This window comes from Phocoena phocoena, chromosome 4, assembly GCF_963924675.1.
Source record: "Phocoena phocoena chromosome 4, mPhoPho1.1, whole genome shotgun sequence".
NCBI lineage: Eukaryota > Metazoa > Chordata > Mammalia > Artiodactyla > Phocoenidae > Phocoena > Phocoena phocoena.
Genome location: NC_089222.1, coordinates 144,803,313 through 144,822,890, shown reverse-complemented (window position 1 = coordinate 144,822,890; position 19,578 = coordinate 144,803,313). Strand labels below are relative to the sequence as shown.

Sequence of the window (19,578 nt, the reverse complement as noted above, 5' to 3'; positions counted from 1 at the left end):
TTGGAGCATTGACAGAGCCAGCTTCAAATCATGTGTGATGAATCCCAAAGGGGCCTTTCCAGGTTAACCAGAAAACTCCCCAAAGGGACCCAGACTCAGACAGGCACATAGATTCTGCTTGTCCTGGGCGTTACACTGTGACCTGGGGAAGCTTGGGACCACTGCTGGTGCCGACAGTGGTTTGTGGAAGAAAGGTGGGGCTACAATTGGACTTTCTGAAGGGTGTTTTTTTTTGTTTTTGCGGTACGCGGGCCTCTCACTGCTGTGGCCTCTCCCGTTCTGGAGCACAGGCTCCGGACGCACAGGCTCAGCGGCCACGGCTCACAGGCCCAGCCGCTCCGCGGCACGTGGGATCTCCCCGGACCAGGGCACGAACCCTTGTCCCCTGCATCGGCAGGCGGACTCCCAACCACTGCGCCACCAGGGAAGCCCTGAAGGGTGTTTTAAAAGTATCTTGAAATAGAATAGAAGTTGTGATGGTTAATTTTATGTGTTGACTTGGCTGGGCCACGGTGCCCAGACATTTGTTCAGACATTATCCTGGAGGTTTCTGTGAAGGCCTTTTTGGATTACATCGATACTTACATCAGTGGGCTTTCGGTAAAGCAGGTTACCCTCCACAGTACGGGTGGTGCTGTGGTCTGAACTCATCGGTTAAGCCTAACCTAAGCTAAGCTCCAAGGTGATCGTATTAGGAGGTTGGGCCTTTGAGAGGTGACTCCAAACTGGGATTAGTGCCCTTACAAAAGAGGCCCCAGCGAGCTCCCTCACCCCTGCCCACGTGTGGACACACGAGAAGCGTGTGACTGTGCAAGGGGCCCTCACCCGACCCTGCCAGTACCTGACCTGCCACTTCCAGCCTCCGGAACTTCGAGCAGGACGTTTCTGTTGTTTATAAGCTGCCTAGTGTGTGGAATTTCATTATAGTGGCCGCGTCGGACTGAGACAGTCCCAAGCCATCAAAGGCCTAATCTCCCCTGAGCGAGAAGGAATTCTCTCCGAGCGCGACTCTTCCCGGGCCTCCAGCTGGCCAGCTCACCCTGCAGGCCTCCATAATTACATGAGCCAATTCCATGAATAAACTGTCTCTCTTCCTGTCTCTCTCTCTCTCCCTCTCTCACACACACACACACCCACACCCCGCCCCCCCCCCCCCCCCACACACACACAGAGAGCCCTGGCCGATAGAAACATCTTCATCTTCATGAAGACCTTCTCTCCAGGCTAGCAGGGGGACAATACTGGGCTGTGATGTCACGGGTCTCCTGTCCAAGGGCTAAAGGTCTGTAATGAAAGCAAGGTCGCGGCAGCCCCAGAAAACACGGAGGGCCAGTGGGGACAGGAGCATCTGAGCACAGATGAGACCCTCCAGGGAGGCCAAGCCCTGGGACCAAACCGACCACAGAGACGGGCACTCGTGTCGGGACAGGGCTGGGAACAGCTGCTTCCACCCAAGGCAGCCGGGGCCGAGGGGCCCGGTCTGCCGGCGTCAGCTCTATGCCAGCCTGCTCCCAGGCGGGGCCCAGAGCCCCTCAAAGCCGCTTTATAACACCTTGAGAGTCTGCCTCTAAGTATTTAATCCCACCCACAGAGGCCCCTTGTGACCCCCTGTGGTCATCTGAATAATGACCCCAGAAAGATGTTCCTGTCCTAAATCCCAGAACCTGTGAATGTCACCTTATAGGCAAAAGAGGGCTTGGCTGCTGTGATGAGATGGAAACGGGGAACTGTGCTGGATCACGTGTGACCCCCAAGGCCCTCGCCAGGGGTGGCAGACGAGACCTGACCCCGTATAGAGAAGGCCATTGCCGTGGGGGCAGAGACGCAGCTGCAAGGCAGCGGGCGCCTGGGGCACCCGGGGCGGAAGAGTCGGGAAGGACCCTCACCTCCAGCCCCCCGGAGAAGCGCTGGTGCAGGCATCCCGCCTCCAGAACTTGAGACGGTGCATTTCTGTTGTTCTGAGCCCCGAGTTTGAGGTAATGGGGTCTTGCTCCTGTGTCTGCACCCAGAGCCTTGGACCTTCAGCATGGCAGCAACTCCGGCTTGGTTCCCAGGCTGGCCTAGATAGCCTTCCGGGTGGGCTTCTCTCTCCGGCACCCCCAACACACACCCCCGCCCCGCTGCCTGAGAAACAGTCACGGGTGAGGGCAAGAGAGGAAAACCTAAGCTCACCCGCAGGAAGTCTCCCGAGGGCCGTCCTCTGTGCTCATTCGTCTTGAAATCCTCTGTCTGTAAGCCACGTGCCAGTATCGGCACTCACAGGAACCACGAACCTACTTAGCTGCGTTACGAGGCAGACGTTGTAGCTACCGCCACTTCGCAAATGCGGAAACACAGCACAGAGGGGTTACCGGTCTGAGGGGCCTGGGGCTGGTCTTCTGCCCACTCCCGGGGTGTCCCTCCCCCGTCCCCGCCCCGTCCTGCTCGGACGTCCCCTTCCAGCCCCGCTGCACTCCCTACCGCTTGCCTGCCCGCCCAGCAGGCAGCGCGCTCCTTGGGCCCGGGGTGCCCACTCTTGGGTGGGCCTGGCAGCAGCACTTGGTCCTCCGGGGTCCGGGGAGGAGGGCTGCCCCGGAAGCCAAGCCTACCCCTTCCCCACAGCAGCCGGCCGCTCCGCGGCGTTCGCCCCTGGAAGCCCACCGCGCTCCCTGCCCCGCTGCCCTGGGGCTGTGCCCCCGCTGCACCGTAGGGCTGCGGCCCGGGACGCGGACTGGGCACCTTTCCTTCCCCGCTCCACGTGAGCCGACACTGCGAGGGAGGCTTTAACCGAGGGGGCCTCTCCGTCCCCCAGGACCCGAGGTTGCGTGTGGGGTCCACCCCTTCCACTCCCCATCACTGCGGGTAGGGTGGGGGGGGGTCTTGGTGGGGGCGGGACTGGACCCAGGAAGGCGGGAGGTGTCGGACCCAGCCGGTCCCTTGTCCCTTTCTCCTCACCCACGGGTGATGCTGGGTCGGCCCTCCCCAAACACGGTCCTCCTCTGCCAGGTGCTGCCAACCCCGCGGGAGGGGATCTAAGGCCACCGATATCGTGCCCCCTCCGGCCCTGCTGGTCCTGATACAGTGACCACCCCACCACCAAGTGTCCCCGCTGCATCTGTTCTAGATGCGGCATTGGTTTTCTGGCTCTGGGGATGGGCAGCGTCCTGAGACCCCATCTCTGATCTGATTTATACCCACGCCCGGTTCTCCTGGCCAGATCTTACTTTTCCTCCTGGCCCCCATCTTTCAACCCCTTCCTGATGGCCCCCACCCAAGTTCAGGTTGTCTGTGCCCTCACTGGACACTTGAATGGGAGTCCTGGCCGGGACCCCTGTCCCTTCTCCTCCCCCTGCCCCCAAAGGGAGGATAGACCCTGCTTGGCCTCTGTAAATCCCCCGCCCCAACCTGCAGCCTGACCTGGGAGGGGTGAAGTCCCTGCGCTTTAGGACCGCAGGCCCACCTCCCTCCCTGGCCACCTGCAGCCCCCATCCCCCTCCTCGGCAGCATCCCCATCTCCCAGCCCAGCTCTTTTGCTTCCTTGTCTTTTTTTTTTTTTTTTTTGCGGTACACGGGCCTCTCAGTGTTGTGGCCTCTCCCACCATGGAGCACAGGCTCCGGACGCGCAGGCTCAGCGGCCATGGCTCACGGGCTCAGCCGCTCCGCGGCGTGTGGGATCCTCCCAGACCGGGGCACGAAGCCGCGTCCCCTGCATCAGCAGGCGGGCTCCCAACCACTGCGCCACCAGGGAAGCCCTGCTTCCTTGTCTTGTTTGCTCTTGTCGCCACAGGAATGTTAACTTCCACCAGGCAGAGATTCTCTTATTTTAAGCTTTTCTCTTTAGCACTCACATAGGCCGCGTGTGGTAGGTGGGCACTAAATCTTTGTTATAAGAATGACAGCATGCAGGTGGCTGGGGCCAGGGGAGCCCCGTGGGCTCTGCCCTCACTTTACACCCTGCCTGTCGTGCGCCCCAAAGGCTGGCCTCAGCATCCCCACCAGCCTGGGCCGCAGGACACACCCCTCGCGCCTCCACCCAACAGGAGCCTCCAGACCTGAGGTGGGGTGCCTGGGGGCCCAGGCCCTTCCGGGGGCTGGACGGCCTCTTGCCTCGTGGCTCCACCCACTCGCCTGGCCGGCACCCACCTGGCCGGTGCGGGAGGAGGACGCAGCTGGGCCTGCAGAGAGGAGGCCTTGTGGACTGGGTGGGCTGGGCAAGAAGGAAACGGGGCGTTTGCCCCCAGCTCCGGGGCTCCGCACCGCCTTTCCCAGACCGGAAAAAAATAAATAAACTCTTTTTTGAGTGAGAAGTCCCACACGCTTGGAGGAGCAAAGACGAACTGGTTTCCACGCGGTGGGCTTTTCAGAGCCTTTAATAGGCAAATATGCTGCGGCAGGTGGCCCAGGACTGACAAAGGACGCGGCAGCAAGGCTGGCTCGGGGGAGACTAGGGCTGGACTGGAAGGTGGAGCCCGCCGGCCTGCCTTCCCTCCCTCCTTCCTGCCACTCATTCATTCGTCCCTGAACGGTCCTGGAGCTCTGACTTCACCAAGCGCTGGAGGTCCTGGCTGCGTCCCGAGAGCGGGAGGGAGGGCGGGAGCCTGACTCTCAGCCCGCCGCGCCCCGCCGGCTCTCAGGTCGCTGGGGCGGGGGACAAGCGCAGGCGGAGCCGGGGCGCTTGGGGGCGCGGACGTTCTGCGCGACTCCGGGGCACCACTGAGCCTCCCACGGCCCCTCCAGCTGGGCAAGCCCTCCAGCAGCGCGCTCGGCCGCCCTCCTCCACCGGACCTTCCCTGCCGCTGACTTGCCGGGGTACCTACTGCGCCCAGGCTCAAGGCCCGGTGGACCTGGAGCCCCATCCTGCAACCCGCGGGGCCCGACTTACGCCCTCTCCTGGGAAGGGCTGAAGTTTCGGGAGTCACTGTCCAAGCTTCCGTTCCCTCGCGCCTGCCCGTGGCCAAGGCCGTGGGAGGGACCGGGCCGGGGGTGGGACCAGGGGCGGGGCCGGATCGGGAGGGCGCTGAGCCGCCGACCAGCTCAGCGCCCAGAGCCTCCGAGGCGCGGCGGGAGCGCAGCGAGTGCTGGCCGCTCCGAGGGCTCCCGCGGCCCGAGGTCGCTCGTGCTCGTGCTCGGAGCTCTCCCGCGGCCCGACGGCTTCCGCGGCCCGAGGTCTCTAGTGCTCCGAGATCTCCCGCCGTCCGAGTTCCCCCGTGCCCCGGGGTCTCCGCCCCCACCATGCCCACCATGCGGCCGAGGAGGTGAGCGTGTGCGCGGACGCGCCCTCTGGGCGCGGGGAACCGAGCCTGGCGGCGCAGCGGGGGCCTCGGGCTCCGGGAGCGGGGCGGCACCGCGCGGGGCCGCGGGAGGCGTGGTTACCTGCCGGCGTTGTCCTCCCGGCGGCGCGGGACAATGGCAGTACGCGGGTGTGCCCGGGGCGGGGTCCCTGCCGAGGGAGGGAAAGAGAAAAAGCTGGGAGAGAAGACATAGCGACCCACTCTCACTTCCCCCACCCTCCCCTCCCCGCCCCCGGCGGTGGCCCAGAGGAAAGAAGGGTGTGACTTTGCTGTGCCAAGGTCGCTCTTATTAACCTCGAATGCCGTCTGGTGCCCACCAACTGGTGACGTGCCCCCCGCACGCCTGGGTTTTCCCCCTCCTGCATCAGCAAAGGCAAACTGGGGAAGGTGCCGGCCAGCTGGTCACTCCTGGTCTCTTGCCAGCTGAGGGGGAGGCAACAGCTTTCTGCCAAAAATGCCCCCTTCAGGGCAGTCTTAGCATCGGCAGCATGTGTTTCCCTTGATGAGCTGGTGAGGTACCCCATCGCCAGGTGTCCCACACGCACAGCCCAGAAACCCACCCACCCCAGGGTCCCACCACCCAGTCTCCCCAGTTGGAAATACAGGGAAAGACTATTCCCTCAAGAACGGAAAATAAAAATGCTGCCATGTCACAGCCACCAGCAACCCACACCCCTGAGCAGGGGGCCTCGTCTGTGCTTTCTCCTATCTGACCCAACGAGGACTGGGCTGGGGCACGGGCAGAGTGGTGACAGGTGAGGCAGGGGCCACCGCTGAGGCATGCAGGGTACAGAGGCTCCCAGGCTGAACGTGCCAGGAGCCTGGGAGTCATGAGAGGGATCTGCCGGCCCCCAGGGCTGAGCTGTCCACCAGCTCCGGTGGAGCCACCAGATCCGGTTTCAGATTGATCACGTTCCTTCAGAAGGTTGTCCTGGGGCTCACCCGACCCTGGCGGGGAGAGGGGCATCTTACATCTTCTCTGTCTCTCAAACTTCAAATACCCCGAAAGTGGTTCTCTATCCGATTTTATACAATTTCTTAGACTCCATCCGTGCAAAGCCAGGCCACCAGGGGGCTGGTGGTTCCTCTCGATACCCTTTATCACACCCTCATAACTGCTTTGAGGGGCGTTTTATTAACGTGGGAGCTGGTCCCTTGCAGGGGCTGCCCGCCCCTTGGGGCTTGCCTGCTGGGCAGGGAGGAGTCGGTGCTGTGTCCGCTCCTTGAATCCCTGGCTGCCCCCGGTGGCCTGGGCTGATGGCCTGGCTGCGGGTGTATTCCCACTGGGATGGTGGGTGTGACCGGCTCCTGACCCCACTGGGGAGGGGCGGGACTCACCCTTTTCTGGTTGTTTTTTCCCAGCCCTGGACTACTGCTGCTGCTACTCTGTGGCCTGCGAGCTGGTAAGTGCAGACGGTGCTCTTGCTGGAGCCTTCCAAGCCCTTCAGTTCTGAGCAGTGAGGACCGCGGGGTACAGGTGTCAGTGGGGTCCTCCCCGCAGCCCTGCTTGCTTTTCCAGGGGCCCTTGTGAGAAAGCGGGGCCCCCAAGCCCAGGGTGATGTGTGGCATTGAGAGCCGCGAAGGGGGGGGGGGGGCTCGGCCAGGCCCCGTGGTTCTCCTTTGTGTTGTGTTTGGGATGGGCAGAGTGTAGTTCCCCCTAAGTGTTTCAGAACCCCCGCTTTCCAGAGGAGCTGGGAGCTGGGCTTCCTGTTTCCCGTGACCCCTTTGCTCCGCAAAGCCACCAGCTTCCAGAAGAGTGCAGAACGGGGATATGGCACCACAGCGGAGACTGAGACCTTACCTGGCCTTCCAGCCCACAGGGCGGCGGGTCAGGGCACACGGCCACTTCCCCTGCTGGCATCTGAGCGGTTGTAACAGACCACAAAAGCTCGCTGGGCCTTCTCTGATGGAGTTGCAAACGCTACTATAATGTTGTTGAGAAGCTGATGTTTTCTTTTCAAACGTCTGAGTTTTTTTAAAAACATCTTTTTACTCTGAATTCATTGTAAACTCCCAAGAAGTAGTAAAAACAGGGAGGAGTCCTGGCTGGCTCCCGGCATGGTGACTGGAAACCGACCCTGGTGATACATCAGAGCAGCTTACCGCCAGTGTCGGAAGTTTTAAACTATTGTTGCTTTCCTATGTGCATCTTATTACTAATACATTCCTTTCCTACTGAAATGAGTCATAATTGGGGTTTGAGTCTTGCAACCCAGAAGCTCCCCCATCCCTCCAAAGGGTGAGTTCCAAGTTACGAGTCAAGCGCGGAAGATGAATTCTGTTCTTTTTGGATGCTTGCAGAGATTCAAGAAGAAGAGATCAGAGCGATGGTGGGCAGTGATGTCTTGCTCAGCTGCATTTACCCTGAAGGAAACACCTTCGATTTAAATGACCTTTATGTTTACTGGCAAATCAATGTGCCGGGCAAACGGAACACCAGCTCTGTGGTGACTTACTACCTCTCGGGAAACAGCTCTGCCGGCCACGGTAACAACCACTACAAAGACCGGGCCCGGCTGTCCCTGGACGGCATGAAGCAGGGCGACTTCTCTCTGCACCTGCGCAATGTCACTCCCCAGGACGAGCAGAAGTTCAACTGCCTGGTGTTTCGGAAATCCTTAGAATTAGAAAAGATTTTGGAAGTCACGGTCACGCTAAACGTGGCAGGTAAGACGGCGGAGCTGCCGAGTTGATCCCAGCCCAGCCTTACGGCCCGGAAGAAGTGTCAGTCAGACCTGTTCTCTGCGGCTCATTCACCCGTGTCTTCCCTTAAAGGAAATCCAGATCCCTCTAGCGGGCTTCTGTTTAAACCAGGCGTGCGGCTTAGGTGGTGGAAATATCGTTCGGCTCCTAAGAAAGTTTTCCAGTAGCCGAGGTGGCTCCCTCCTCACAGGAGCTCCTAAGCTTGCTGTCCTTGCCTCGAAACTCTCCAATTCAACCCAAACTAGATGTTTTCATGAAATTAGGAGGGAGTGGTCTAAGGCACTAAATGAGATCAGAGTTTAGGAAGAAAATTAAAGCCCCTCCACCAAGTTGCTCGGGGCACCGTTCAGTGGAGAGACGGGTGAATTGTCAGCTGACTGTGTCACTAGACTCAAAGGAGGCCAACCTCCTTGGGGTGGGACGTGGGTGCCGGTCACTGCCCGCCCGGCTCATAGCGCCCCTGTTGGTGGGTTGGGGGGCGTGACTCTGGCAGAACAGGGCCCGTGCTGCTGCCCAGACCACAGCCTTGGTCCCGGCCCTGCTCCGGCGTCCGGGGCACGACGGCTGCCTCCCCGCTACCCTGGCCCTTGGCACTGTGTCCCCCACCCTTCTCTGACCTTCGGAACCTGGCACCCCTCAGCCCGTTTCCCTCCCCCGCAGCAAACTACAGCATGCCAGTGGTCAGCGGCCCATCCCAGGATGAGGAGTTGGTCTTCACGTGCACGTCCACGGATGGCTACCCGCGGCCCAACGTGTACTGGATCAACAAGACGGACAACAGCCTGCTGGCCGACGCCCTGCAGAACAGCACCGTGTCCCTAAACGCGAGGGGCCTGTACAACGTGGTCAGCGTCCTGCGGATCAGGCGGACCCCCACCATCGACGTGGGCTGCTGCATCGAGAATGTGCTTCTTCACCAGAACCTGACCAGCGGCCAGACAGGTAAGGTCCCGGGATCTGCACACTGACCCCAGTCCAAGGCTGGGGGCCAGGGGTGACGTGGGGGATCCTCTCAGGTGGAAGACAAAGCCCCTATGAGGTGACTCGGCAGCGGCTTCAGAGGTGGTGACAGGGAGAGGAGGTGACAGACATCACCGTGAGACGGAGGGCAGGGGCCGGCCAGGTGCTCGGGGCGCTTAATCCTCATGCACCTGGGGGGGGGCGTCAGTTCTGGTGACCCATTTCACAGATGAGGGACTGAGGCTCCGAAAGGTGATGTAACACTTCAGAAGCTGCGGGCTGAGGCGGCGGCAGCATCAGGATTGAAGCCCCTCCTGCACAGCCACCACCCCAGCTCTTCGGACGTGTGCCCCCTGGGAAACCAGAACCCCTCCTCCACCAGGACGCCCGGCTGGGCCCTGTGGAAGGGTGCAGGCGGGTGCCTCCTTCGTAGAAGCCACAGGCTCTCTCAGCCTGTGTGTCCCTGTCAGCAGCGTTGAGACGCCAGGGAAGGAGGGGCAGGAGAGCTGGGGGATGGGGGTGTCGGGGGCCTGCCTGCCTGCCGCCGAGAAGCCGCCCAGCTGCCGGGAGCCCCCGTGCCCGGGCACTCGCCTTCCTGGAATGCAGGCGCAGCCCTGGGACTCAGCGGTCACGGTCTTCTGGCCGCACCAGAGGCCTCCGCTGGCCTCTGCGTCCCAGCAGGGCAGCCGGGTGCAGGGGAAGGGGAATGGGAGGGTCTCCTGGGGCCGTAGTCTCGGCCCAGCTGCTCTGGGGGACAACTGGGAAGTCTGTCAACCCCCATCACCCCGCCCTGTGCCCAGACCCTCTGAATCAGCACCTCTGGGCTGTCCAGGCAACAGGACATGTTGAAAAGCTTCCAGATGGTTCTAAGGTGCGTGGGAGGCCTAGCCACTGTCTGGCTCATGGCTCCTTCGGGTTTCGGCAAACACGGGACACTTGTAACAAGCTGCCCGGGGAGGGGCACAATGGTTGGACACTGGGACAGGAGGATTGGCCCCCTCGTGCACTGCCAGTGGGACGGGAAATGGTGCAGCCACCGTGAAGAGCAATCTGCTAGTTCCTTAAAACTTAGCCTGTGGGGCTTCCCTGGTGGCGCAGTGGTTGAGAGTCTGCCTGCCGATCAGGGGACGCGGGTTCGTGCCCCGGTCTGGGAGGATCCCACATGTTGCGGAGCGGCTGGGCCCGTGAGCCATGGCCGCTGAGCCTGCATGTCCGTAGCCTAAAAAAAACTTAGCCTGTGACCCAGCAATTCCGCCCCTAGGTGTGTGCCCCAGAGCGCTGGAAACGAGCATCAAACAAATACTTGTACGTAAATGTTCACAGCAGCTCATTCACAATAGCCAAAAGGTGGGAGCAACCCAAGTGTCCACGGATGGACGAAGGGATGCGTCCATCCACACAGTGGAGCATTACTCAGCCACGAAAAGGAATGAGGCACTGACCATGCTGCAGTGTGGATGAACCGTGCCGGTGGTGCTCAGTGAGAGAAGCCAGACACAGAAGGCCACACAGTGTATGATTCCATTTGTACGAAATGGCCCGTATAGGTAAATCCGAACAGACAGAAAGTAGGTTAGAGTTCGCCAGGGGCTGGGAGGGAGGATGGGAAGTGACCACTGATGGGAAGGGGGTTTCCCTTTGTGGTGGCGGAAAGTTCTGGAATTAGATCATGGTTTTGGCTGCGTGACCTTGTGAATGTACTAAATGCCGCTGAATTGTTCGTTTTGAAATGGTTAATTTTATGTTGTGTGAATTTCACCATCATTTTTTTTAAAGCCAGCAATTAAGCTAGAAAGAATTAATTAAATCAAGTTTAGTTTAAAAAGCCAGGAAGGGCTTCCCTGGTGGCGCAGTGGTTGAGAGTCCACCTGCCAATGCAGGGGACGCGGGTTCGTGCCCCGGTCTGAGAAGATCCCACGTGCCGCGGAGCGGCTGGGCCCGTGAGCCATGGCCGCTGAGCCTGCGCGTCCGGAGCCTGTGCTCCACCAAGGGAGATGCCACAGCAGTGAGAGGCCCGCGTACCGCAAAAAAAAAAAAAAAAGCCAGGAAGACTGTGCTTCCCACCATGCCCCATTCCCAGGTGTGGACCTTTAGGAAGGGCTGGGATTACAGGTCACACGGGTAGGGTGAGGAGGAATGACAGCCCAGGAAGAGATGAAGGTTCACCTGGAGGGGGAAACGCTTCTCTCCGTCAGCTTTGTAGCTTAAAAATCACAAAACACCTCTGGGAAAGTTTGGTGGATCAATACTTCCCTTAGCGCTCTCTCCTTCAGGATGAAGAAACCCCCTTTTCCTCCTGACCCTGTAAGTCCTGGGTTACTTTCCTTTCCTGCAGAAATGTCCACGGGAAGCAAGGACAGCATCACAGAGGACCCAGTGGACGACACCCAAGAGGCGGCGAACCGGCCGGTTCTCAGCATCCTTGCTGTGCTAGTCGTGGCCGTGGCCGTGGCCGTGGCCACGGGCTGGCTGTGCAGGCGGAGATGTCCCTACAGAAGCTACGCAGGTATCGGAGAAGCCCGCGCTGCAGACAGCGCGCACTTACTTTGTCGGGGTGAGGGCTGGCCTTTCCCAGGATGTTTCCAAGCCCTGCGTGGTGCCGCTCTCACGGGAAGCATGGCTTAATCGTGCTCACGCGCGAGGATAGCAGCCCCAGTGCCCCTGGTGTGACCTCCGCCTCCGAGATCCTGACACAGCTGTGCCCCAGAAGGGAAGTCCGGTCTCTGGGTCTGGGGGGGATGGCGGACTCCGAGTGTGGACGTGGTGTGTCTGTGGGTGCCGAGTTGCCTTCAGTCCCTCAAGGCCGTCCAGTTCTGGCCAAGCTCGAAGACAGATCCAGAAAGTCTGGGTTTTGACTGTGTAAAATGAAGAAGCAGAACTCACGGTGGGGAGCAGAAGAGCCTAGAATGTGGACCCTGGGACCACCCAGGTGTCACAAGAGGGCCTGAGGGCTGGGGTCTCGGGGGAACCCCTCGGGTGGGGCCAGCACAGTCTCCCCAGGTCGGCCTGGTGGTGGAGGTCAGCGGGCGTCCCCAAAGGTCTTATTAACCAGGTCAGGCTCCTCCTGGACTCCTGGGAGGGTGTGGAAAGGGAGCGCGGCTGGATTGTGGAGCCCACGCACGGTGGGAGCTCTGCCCGACGGGAGGGGTTTCTACATGCCGCCTGGAGCTTCCACTCGGTTGCCAATGCCATCTGCCCAGAAATACTGTCCACGGCCCCACTGCCGACCCAGCCAGGCCGCTGAAGGCCCTTGAGCGTCTTGAAGCGTTTCCCACCCTGACCTCTTACAGAGTCTCGTCCTGGAAATGAGGGCGGCCTGAGGAGCCCTCACCCGAGCAGGAAGCTGGAGGAGCGTGGAGTGGGGCGCTGCTGAGTGCGGGGCCCCTGGGGTCTTCAGAGAGGCCCCCTCACGGCCCGCCCTGAGTGTTTCTGGTTTGTCCCAACAGGCGCCCAGGCTGCGAGGCCGGAGCTGGAGCTCACGGGTCAGTTTGCCAGGAGGGAAGGAGACCCGTGGAGGAAGCGTGGGTCCACGGGCTCGGGCGAGCTGGGTGCTCCACTCTCTCTGTGCCCGCCTTTCAGCACGGGTGCTACTCGATGACCAGGAAATAGGCGTTTCCAGTTTCAGAGACGGTGAAATCCCGAGCGAAGGCCTGTCCCCCTGGCCTTCCTTGGCGTGTGAGCCCGTCCTCTCGCTGACACTGCGCTATGGGATTTTCCAAATGTACAGCTACACGTACATGTCAGCAGAGAGCCTGGGACCACAGCCCCGCTGCCCCTCCCCAGCTGCCCGGCTCATCCTCCTGTCCTCCCTCCGTCTCAGCCCCACCCCTCAGGGGCGGGGGCTCTCCAGCGAGTCCAGACCCTTTGTGCGGGCACCTCGCAGTCCCAGAGCAAAGGTCAGAGTGATTCCCGCCCCAGTTTGGGAAAGTAGCCACACTCAGGGCCTTCAGTTTCGGTTTCCTACTGGCAGGTGCCTCGGGCTGCCAGGCCTTTGTGGTCAGGCCAGCGGGCTCCACGCCTGAGGCCAACGACCATACCTCTGAGCCCCGTTTCTCCACCTGTGAGAAGGGTCGTCAGGGGAGGGTGGGCCCGAGGTGAGCACGACCCACACGGCAGCGCCCGCCCACCTGTTCACCCAGGTGATTCCGGGGCACGCGGCTGCCGGGTCCTGCAGCAGATTCCCTCCCGAGGCCACTTTCAGACGATGCGGGACACAGCTTGCTAAAGAATCCGGGCCTGCTGACCCGAGAGTCCGATGCGGCGCCCGTCTGCAGGTGTTCTCACCCCTGCTTTCACCGTCCTGGTTCCTGAGAAGATGAATGCGCCAGCTCTGTGCTCACGCCCCTCTCCTCTTTCCTTCCAAGAGCACGTGTGATGAGAGCTTCTCAGGACGTGCCACCAGCGGGGACGTCGGGTGGCAGCTCGAGAATTGACCCGGGCAGGCTGGGCAGAGGACACCATCTGCGCCCGTACTGGGGGCTGCACGGACACTGGGCCACCTGGCCTTGTGGGGACACGCGGGCGCCCCCGGAAGGGCCACGCTGACCCCAGGGAGCGCGTGGCGGGCACTGACCCGATCCTGGCAGCCCTTTCAGAAGGTCGGCAACTCCTCAGGGATACACGTGCCCCCAAGTAGGTGGGCTGCCCACCTTCGCTGCCAATCACAGAGCAAGAAAAGGGTTGTGACGGCTCCTTTCCACCACCAGCCTCCGAGAGCCTGCAGCACTTCTCAGCATCCTGGACCGGACGGGCTTCTGAGGCCACTCTCTTCCGGGATGACCTGTGCGAGGCCGTGTTGGCTCCGGGTGCAGGGGCCACGTGCTGGCTCTGCTGGTCAGTCTCCTGCCCCACCTCCGCCCCGAGGACCCGGCGTCTGTGCAGACGTGTCCTGAAGCACTGAGCGGGCGACACCAGAAAAACCCCTGGAACTCATGTCGCTCCAGAACGCTCCCTGGGAGGAAAACCCGACCTCATTTGTTTTGGGCAAAAGCTAGGTTTCCCTCCTCAAAAACACAATGAAAAAACAGAAACAGTGGAATTTTGGGAGAAGGTCTGTGCTGGGCAGTGCAGCTGGGTGTGGTGGCCCGGGGTTCCGCTGCAGGGGACAGGCAGTCAGGGCTGGGACACACGTCTCCAGAAGACACCAGCATGGACAGGTGACCGTCACAGTCCTTCAAACTGGGGCCGTGAGTGGACGGTGGGCGGCCTTCCGGCCGCATGGCCGCCTTTCTTCAAACGCAGAAGCAATTCCCTTGAATCTTGCTGGGCAGCCCCTGCCGGCCCCGCACTGTCACCCAGGGCCCCTCGCGGGCCTCCCCTGGGGACCTGCACAGTCGTGACGGAGACTTCACCTCACGTGCCGGGTTCCTCGGAGCCCGCTGGGCCCCCTGGGTGACCGGAGTGGGGCAGTGGCCAAGTCCACGGAGGCGGCAGCCCGTTTCCATGTTGATTCCTGCATTGCATCTAGCAGTTCACTGTTTCCAGAAGGCTCTGCAAAGGTGGCTGCCAGGTAACCCTGGTGGGCACGCCCCCAGGAAACGGGCCTGTTGCCCCTGCCCGTGTGGCCGTTCAGCACCGACGGGCACGTGCGGCCTGCGCTCCCCAGATCCAGACTTACAGCAAACTCGACGAGGCCGGCTCAGCGCAGAACCTCAGCCAACAGTGTTCCAAGAGACTGTGCGTGTGTATGTCTGTTTTTGTACCAAAGAGCCCTCACATGGCTTTTAAATAGGTGTGGTGAGGGGTCCACACAGACTTTAGCATGAAAGCATTAGAAGACAAGTGTGGTTCCTCAAAGAATGACAGAAGGTGACTCATGGCACCACGAGCAAGAAGCCTGAGGGGCCCTTGAGTGCAGCAGGTGGGGTGCTGTCCCCAGTGACTGTGATGTGACACCAGGACAGGTGCACCTAGGGCCCTCTCCGCCGTCCTGCCCGGGGTCCAGCCTGCAGACCCTGAGAGGCCCCTGGAGCTGGTCGGGGCGGCGTTCTCCGCCCGGCAGGACGGGGCGGCCGCAGGGGGCCTGAGTGTGCTTCCAGCTTTCCTGTCAGAAGGGATTTCCTTCTTGGGGAAGCGGCTAGGCCGGCCTCCCGCTCAGGCCCCGGGACGCGGCCGCCCGGGGCTCTCCCCGCATGTGCTTGCGAGCTCTGCCTGGGCCCTGGGCTCCAGGCTCCGGACCCTGAGTCATCATCTCCCCGCTGGGCCCCAACGGACCCTCGCCGCTCCCTCCGGCCTCCGGGGCCACGGTCCGCTCTGCCCACTCGCACGGGCCACCCTTGGCCTGGCCACCCTGGGGCCGCGGCTTGCACCTCACGCTGTGTTGTGGACAGTGTGTGAGCGCCACATTTTGACGTTTCTGGAAGCCTGGTTTTGGAGAATACAGGCCGTCGGCGTGGCTGTGTCTGGCAGCTTTGGTCTGTGCGCGCGGGCACGGTGCACTCAGCCCGTCCTGAATGCCGTCGGGGACCCTGCCCCTGCCCCGTCCGTCCTCACCTGGGTGGCCCCGTCCCCCAGGCATTTTGGTTGTCACTCTTGGGGGTTCCTACTGGCTTCTAACGGGTGGTGAGCGGGACACTGCTCGACGTCCCACCATGGATGGGGACCCAGAGGTCAGTGACCCGAGGGTGAGGATCCCGTGTCACCTTCCTGGGGAAGGCAGGGCAGCGAGCCGCTGTCCCGGTCCCCTCGCACGGGGCACAGGAGAGGCGACTCATGGTTCAGGGTCAGGCCCAGGGAACGTTCCAGGTCAGGGGCCGGCCGGGGGCAAGAGTCCGAGGTGCTGGCACTGCCGTGGGGGCAGAGGCCACCTGGCCGTCCCAGCAGCCGGAGTCCTGGTCTCTGGGGCCCCGTGGCCCCTGCCCCCAGCGCCCTGCTCACAGTAGCTGCGCGGTGAACACCCACCAGGGAGGCGGAGCCAGGCCGGCAGATGGAGGCTCCTCTCCAGGGCAGGGGGCAGAGGGAAGTAGCAGCTGCGTGACGAGAGCGCCTCACCCTCCCGCCAGGTGAGAAGGCCGGAGCCAGCTTCTGCCTGCAGCTCGGCCCCGCCCCATGACCGAAGCCCTCACCCTGGGGAGGGCAGCCGAGGCTTTGGAGAACCTCAGGAGAAGGCCACCCTGCACTGCCACTGCCCGGCGCGGCCCTAGTGCTGTGACGCTGGCCGCTGGTCAGCGGCGGGGCCCGCCGGCGGCTCCGGGCAGTGCCGGTGCCGGACAGGCACATCCTGTGTGCATCTCCCTCCAGGCCTGACTTTTCAGAAACAGGACGCTTCCACCGAGAAGGCAGCTTACGTGATCCGGGGTGATTCTGTCCTTGGTGACGGACGCCCCGCCCCGCAGCCCAAAGATCATCTGGGGCTGAAGGGGGCAGTCTTGCCCCCCTAGGGTGGCCTTCCTGGCCCAAAGCCATCCTGCGTGCCCCAACGTGTCCGTTCTCCAGCCCTGACGCAGCCCCGCCCCCTGGATCCCCAGCTTCCCGGTACCCCTTCCAGACTCTGGAGTCCCAAGGGGAGAGCCTCTGTAGTTACTAGTAAACATGGCACGGTTTCCTTGAATCCGTGTTGGTCCTGCCGTCATCAGGGAGAAGCAAGAGGCTGGGGTCTTCAGTGTCAGGAATTCAGGGGCTTGTCCCAGTGACCAGAGGTGCGGCCCACCCTGAGCTCTGGGGAGGGGCTTCTGGGACACCCCTGTCGGGAGGGTACAGGGCACATTTCCTGGGGTGGGGGGGGATGGGCCCCGCATGACCGACATTGACAGGCTGCAAGGCCCGGGAGCTGCACAGGCCCCTGGTCAGCCAGCCTGTGTCAGGGCCGGACGCAGGGCCACACCAGGATCCAAGGCTCCGAAGCCCCCGATCTGGGTGTTGGGGGAGCCTTGGTCACCAAGGGGTGTGCAGGCCAGGAACTGACCGAGATCCTCCCGCCCTCCCCCGCTGCCCTCCCTCCTCCCCTCGCTGGCCCTTCTCTACCCCCTTACACTGTCCTGTGGACTGAGCCCGGCCCGCCCCGCCCCCCGGCCCCGGAACCAGAGAGTGACTCATCGCTCATCCCTGCTCTGTGGGCCTCCTGACCCCAAGGTCGCAGGTGCCCGAGGCTGCTGGGAGGGGGCCGACCGGGGGGTGGGGGGGGGGCACCTTCACACCAGAGTGGGGTTTCCTGGGCCGGGACCGGGAAGGGGGGAGGGGTAGTCCCCCACAAAGGCACGGGCTGTGCTCTGAGAGGCAGCTGGAGGGGGGACTCGGGAAGCTGCTGGCCTGGAGGAAGGAGAGTTTCTCACAGCTGTGCACCTGTGATTCACAATGTCCCAAATGCACTGCCCCATGGGCTCTCAGCAGATCCAGGGCCGGTCCGCCTCACCTGAACCCAGAAAAGGACACTGTGATTTGGCTAAAATGCAGCCTGGGAGGGCTGCTGGGCCCAGAGCCAGGGACCCCGACAGGCAGGGCCTTTGTGCGGGGTCTGCCTGCCATGGGGGGGTGGCGGCGGGACTCACCCAGGCTGTGAGGCTGTGTGCTCCTGGGAGGGGCTGGGCGGTTTAAACAACAGAACCCCACTCCTCCGTCTGGAGGGCCAGAGTCCAAGATGAAGTTGTCGGCTGGGCTGCTTCCCTGACCTTCCCGTGTCTCGTCCAGCTTCTGGTGGCTCAGGTGGCCCCTGGTGCAGCCCCACAGCCCTCAGTCTCTGGCGCTCGGCTTCCCTTACAAGGACGCCAGTCACTGCACTGAGGGCCACCCGACCCAGGGTGACCCCATCTTCACTAGTGACATCGGCAGAGACCCTGCTTCCAAGTGAGGTTCCGGGACGTGAGTTTGGGGGACCCTGTGCAACTCACTACAGCTCCCAAGAGGAGAGAGAGAAGGATGGGGAGATGGGGAGGGTTAGGAAACGGCAGAGATGGTGGGCGGGGGGGGCGAGAGGGAGGGTGGGGACCTGGGCACCAGCCTGCAGCCGGACTGAGGTCCAGACCCAAAGGCGTGGCCCAGCGGCCGCCGCTCCTTTGTCCCGTGTGACAGCCGCGCATGGTTACGGCCCTCTTCATGCCTCCACTGCAAGGGGTGCCCACCACGAGCTGGGCCCGGTGGGCTAACCCCAGCCCTCGCCCCCGAGCGGGTCGGGTCCTGCCCCTGCCCCTGCAGGAGCGTCCTCGTGGGGCATCACATCGGGGACCACGATTCCCTTTGCACGGGCACTGGCCCTGGCACCCCAGGTCGTCCTCACCGTGATCCCCACTCCTGGCCAGTCTCCTGCAGTCGGCACGGAGCCCACAAGGGTGGCTAAGGAGGCTGGCACAGCCTAGGGAGGGGCAGGCCTGCACCTTGCTCTGGGCCTTCCCTGGGACCTGTGCCCCCGGCCCGCTGGGTCGGAGCCCTTCAGGTGGGTGGGCAGCCCCCCAGGACGTGCACTTGGACGTGGCCCCGCTGCAAAGGATGCTGGGAAACGGAGTCTTTGATCTCAGGAGGCTGCAGGGACCAGGCTGAGGCTGGAGGAAGCTGAGGGTGAGAACAGGCAGGGCGGGGGGTCCTTCGAGAGACAAGTGGCTGACCTTGAAGGAGTGACGGGGGAGATGCAGCCGTAGCCACAGCGGCTGACGAGGGACCGTGAGCGTGACGGGGCTCAGGCTCAGGAGGACCTCGGTCCAGCAAATCCTCTTTAACCCCAAATGCCAGGCACTGTGTCCTCGGTGGCTCCCGCCCCTCCCACCTCGGCCAGGGCCAGGGTCGCTGCAGACCCCCTGCCCTACAAGGCCTGGTGCCTGTGGAGGCCAGCCTCTACCCCAACCCAGACAGAAATGTCACCATCGGGATTCCACCCCAGACTCCAAAATCAAGAAGCTTCGGAGCCACTGTTTAGTTTTTTAGGGGAAAAAGTTACTTAAAAAACAAAAACCAAACCACTTCCTAAAAAACAGGGGTGGGGTATGAATTGCCTGGACTCCAACCAAGTTTTCACTTAATTGTGAGTGAAGCACTGCACGGGAGGAGAGGGCAGCACGGCCAGCATCCCAGGGAGCAGACCCCGCCGTGCAGAGCACACTCGGGTCTGGTGTGTCCGGACCTGGAAGATGCAGCAATTCCTGCCCCAGACAGAGTGGTGCTGTCTGCGGGAGGTACCCCCGGCCTCAGCAACAGCTTGAGGGCCGCTCCTGTGGGGACTGGGTCAGGCAGCGTGACGCACAAGATGGGGGGGCGGCTGTAGCCAGAGCATAGGAAGGCACGGGTCCCTGACGTCTCAGCCCGCCCGGGAGCCTCGCACCTGAGTTGCCGGGGACTTTCCACCTCTGCCCCCAACCGCTGGACACGTCGGGTCTGTGTGCACAGAAGCGTGTAGCCCCTGAGACATCTTCCGTTTATACCCACGTCTGCGATCGTAACCTTGGAACCTTCTACTTTTGTTAACTGATTGGGGTCTCTGATCATCTTCCAATCAAACCTCCAAATCTGAAAAAGAAACTCACTTCCTGGGTGTCTAAGCAGACCCCTTCGGGAAGGAAAAGCGTTCACGTCACTGTGTGGATTTAGTGTGTCCTTTCTGGGGGGCCAGATGGGAATGGGTAGGTGAAGGGGGAAGGGGGAAGAGCTGGCCAGGGTCAGGGGATGTTGACGGGAGAACCTGCACTTTGTGCTTTGGAGGGCCTCAAAATCTCCCCAACTT

General features: G+C 62.2%; 1 protein-coding gene across 1 annotated transcript; it reads left to right on the top strand.

Moving 5' to 3' along the window:
* The first annotated feature begins 6,624 nt into the window (after positions 1-6,624).
* On the top strand, positions 6,625-19,339 carry ICOSLG (inducible T cell costimulator ligand). The gene is made up of 6 exons (XM_065875927.1): positions 6,625-6,673; positions 7,572-7,937; positions 8,634-8,915; positions 11,269-11,439; positions 12,380-12,415; positions 19,296-19,339. Exons 2-6 carry the CDS (start codon positions 7,598-7,600, stop codon positions 19,337-19,339), a joined length of 873 nt encoding a protein of 290 aa, XP_065731999.1. The 5' UTR covers positions 6,625-6,673; positions 7,572-7,597.
* The last annotated feature ends 239 nt before the right edge of the window (positions 19,340-19,578 follow it).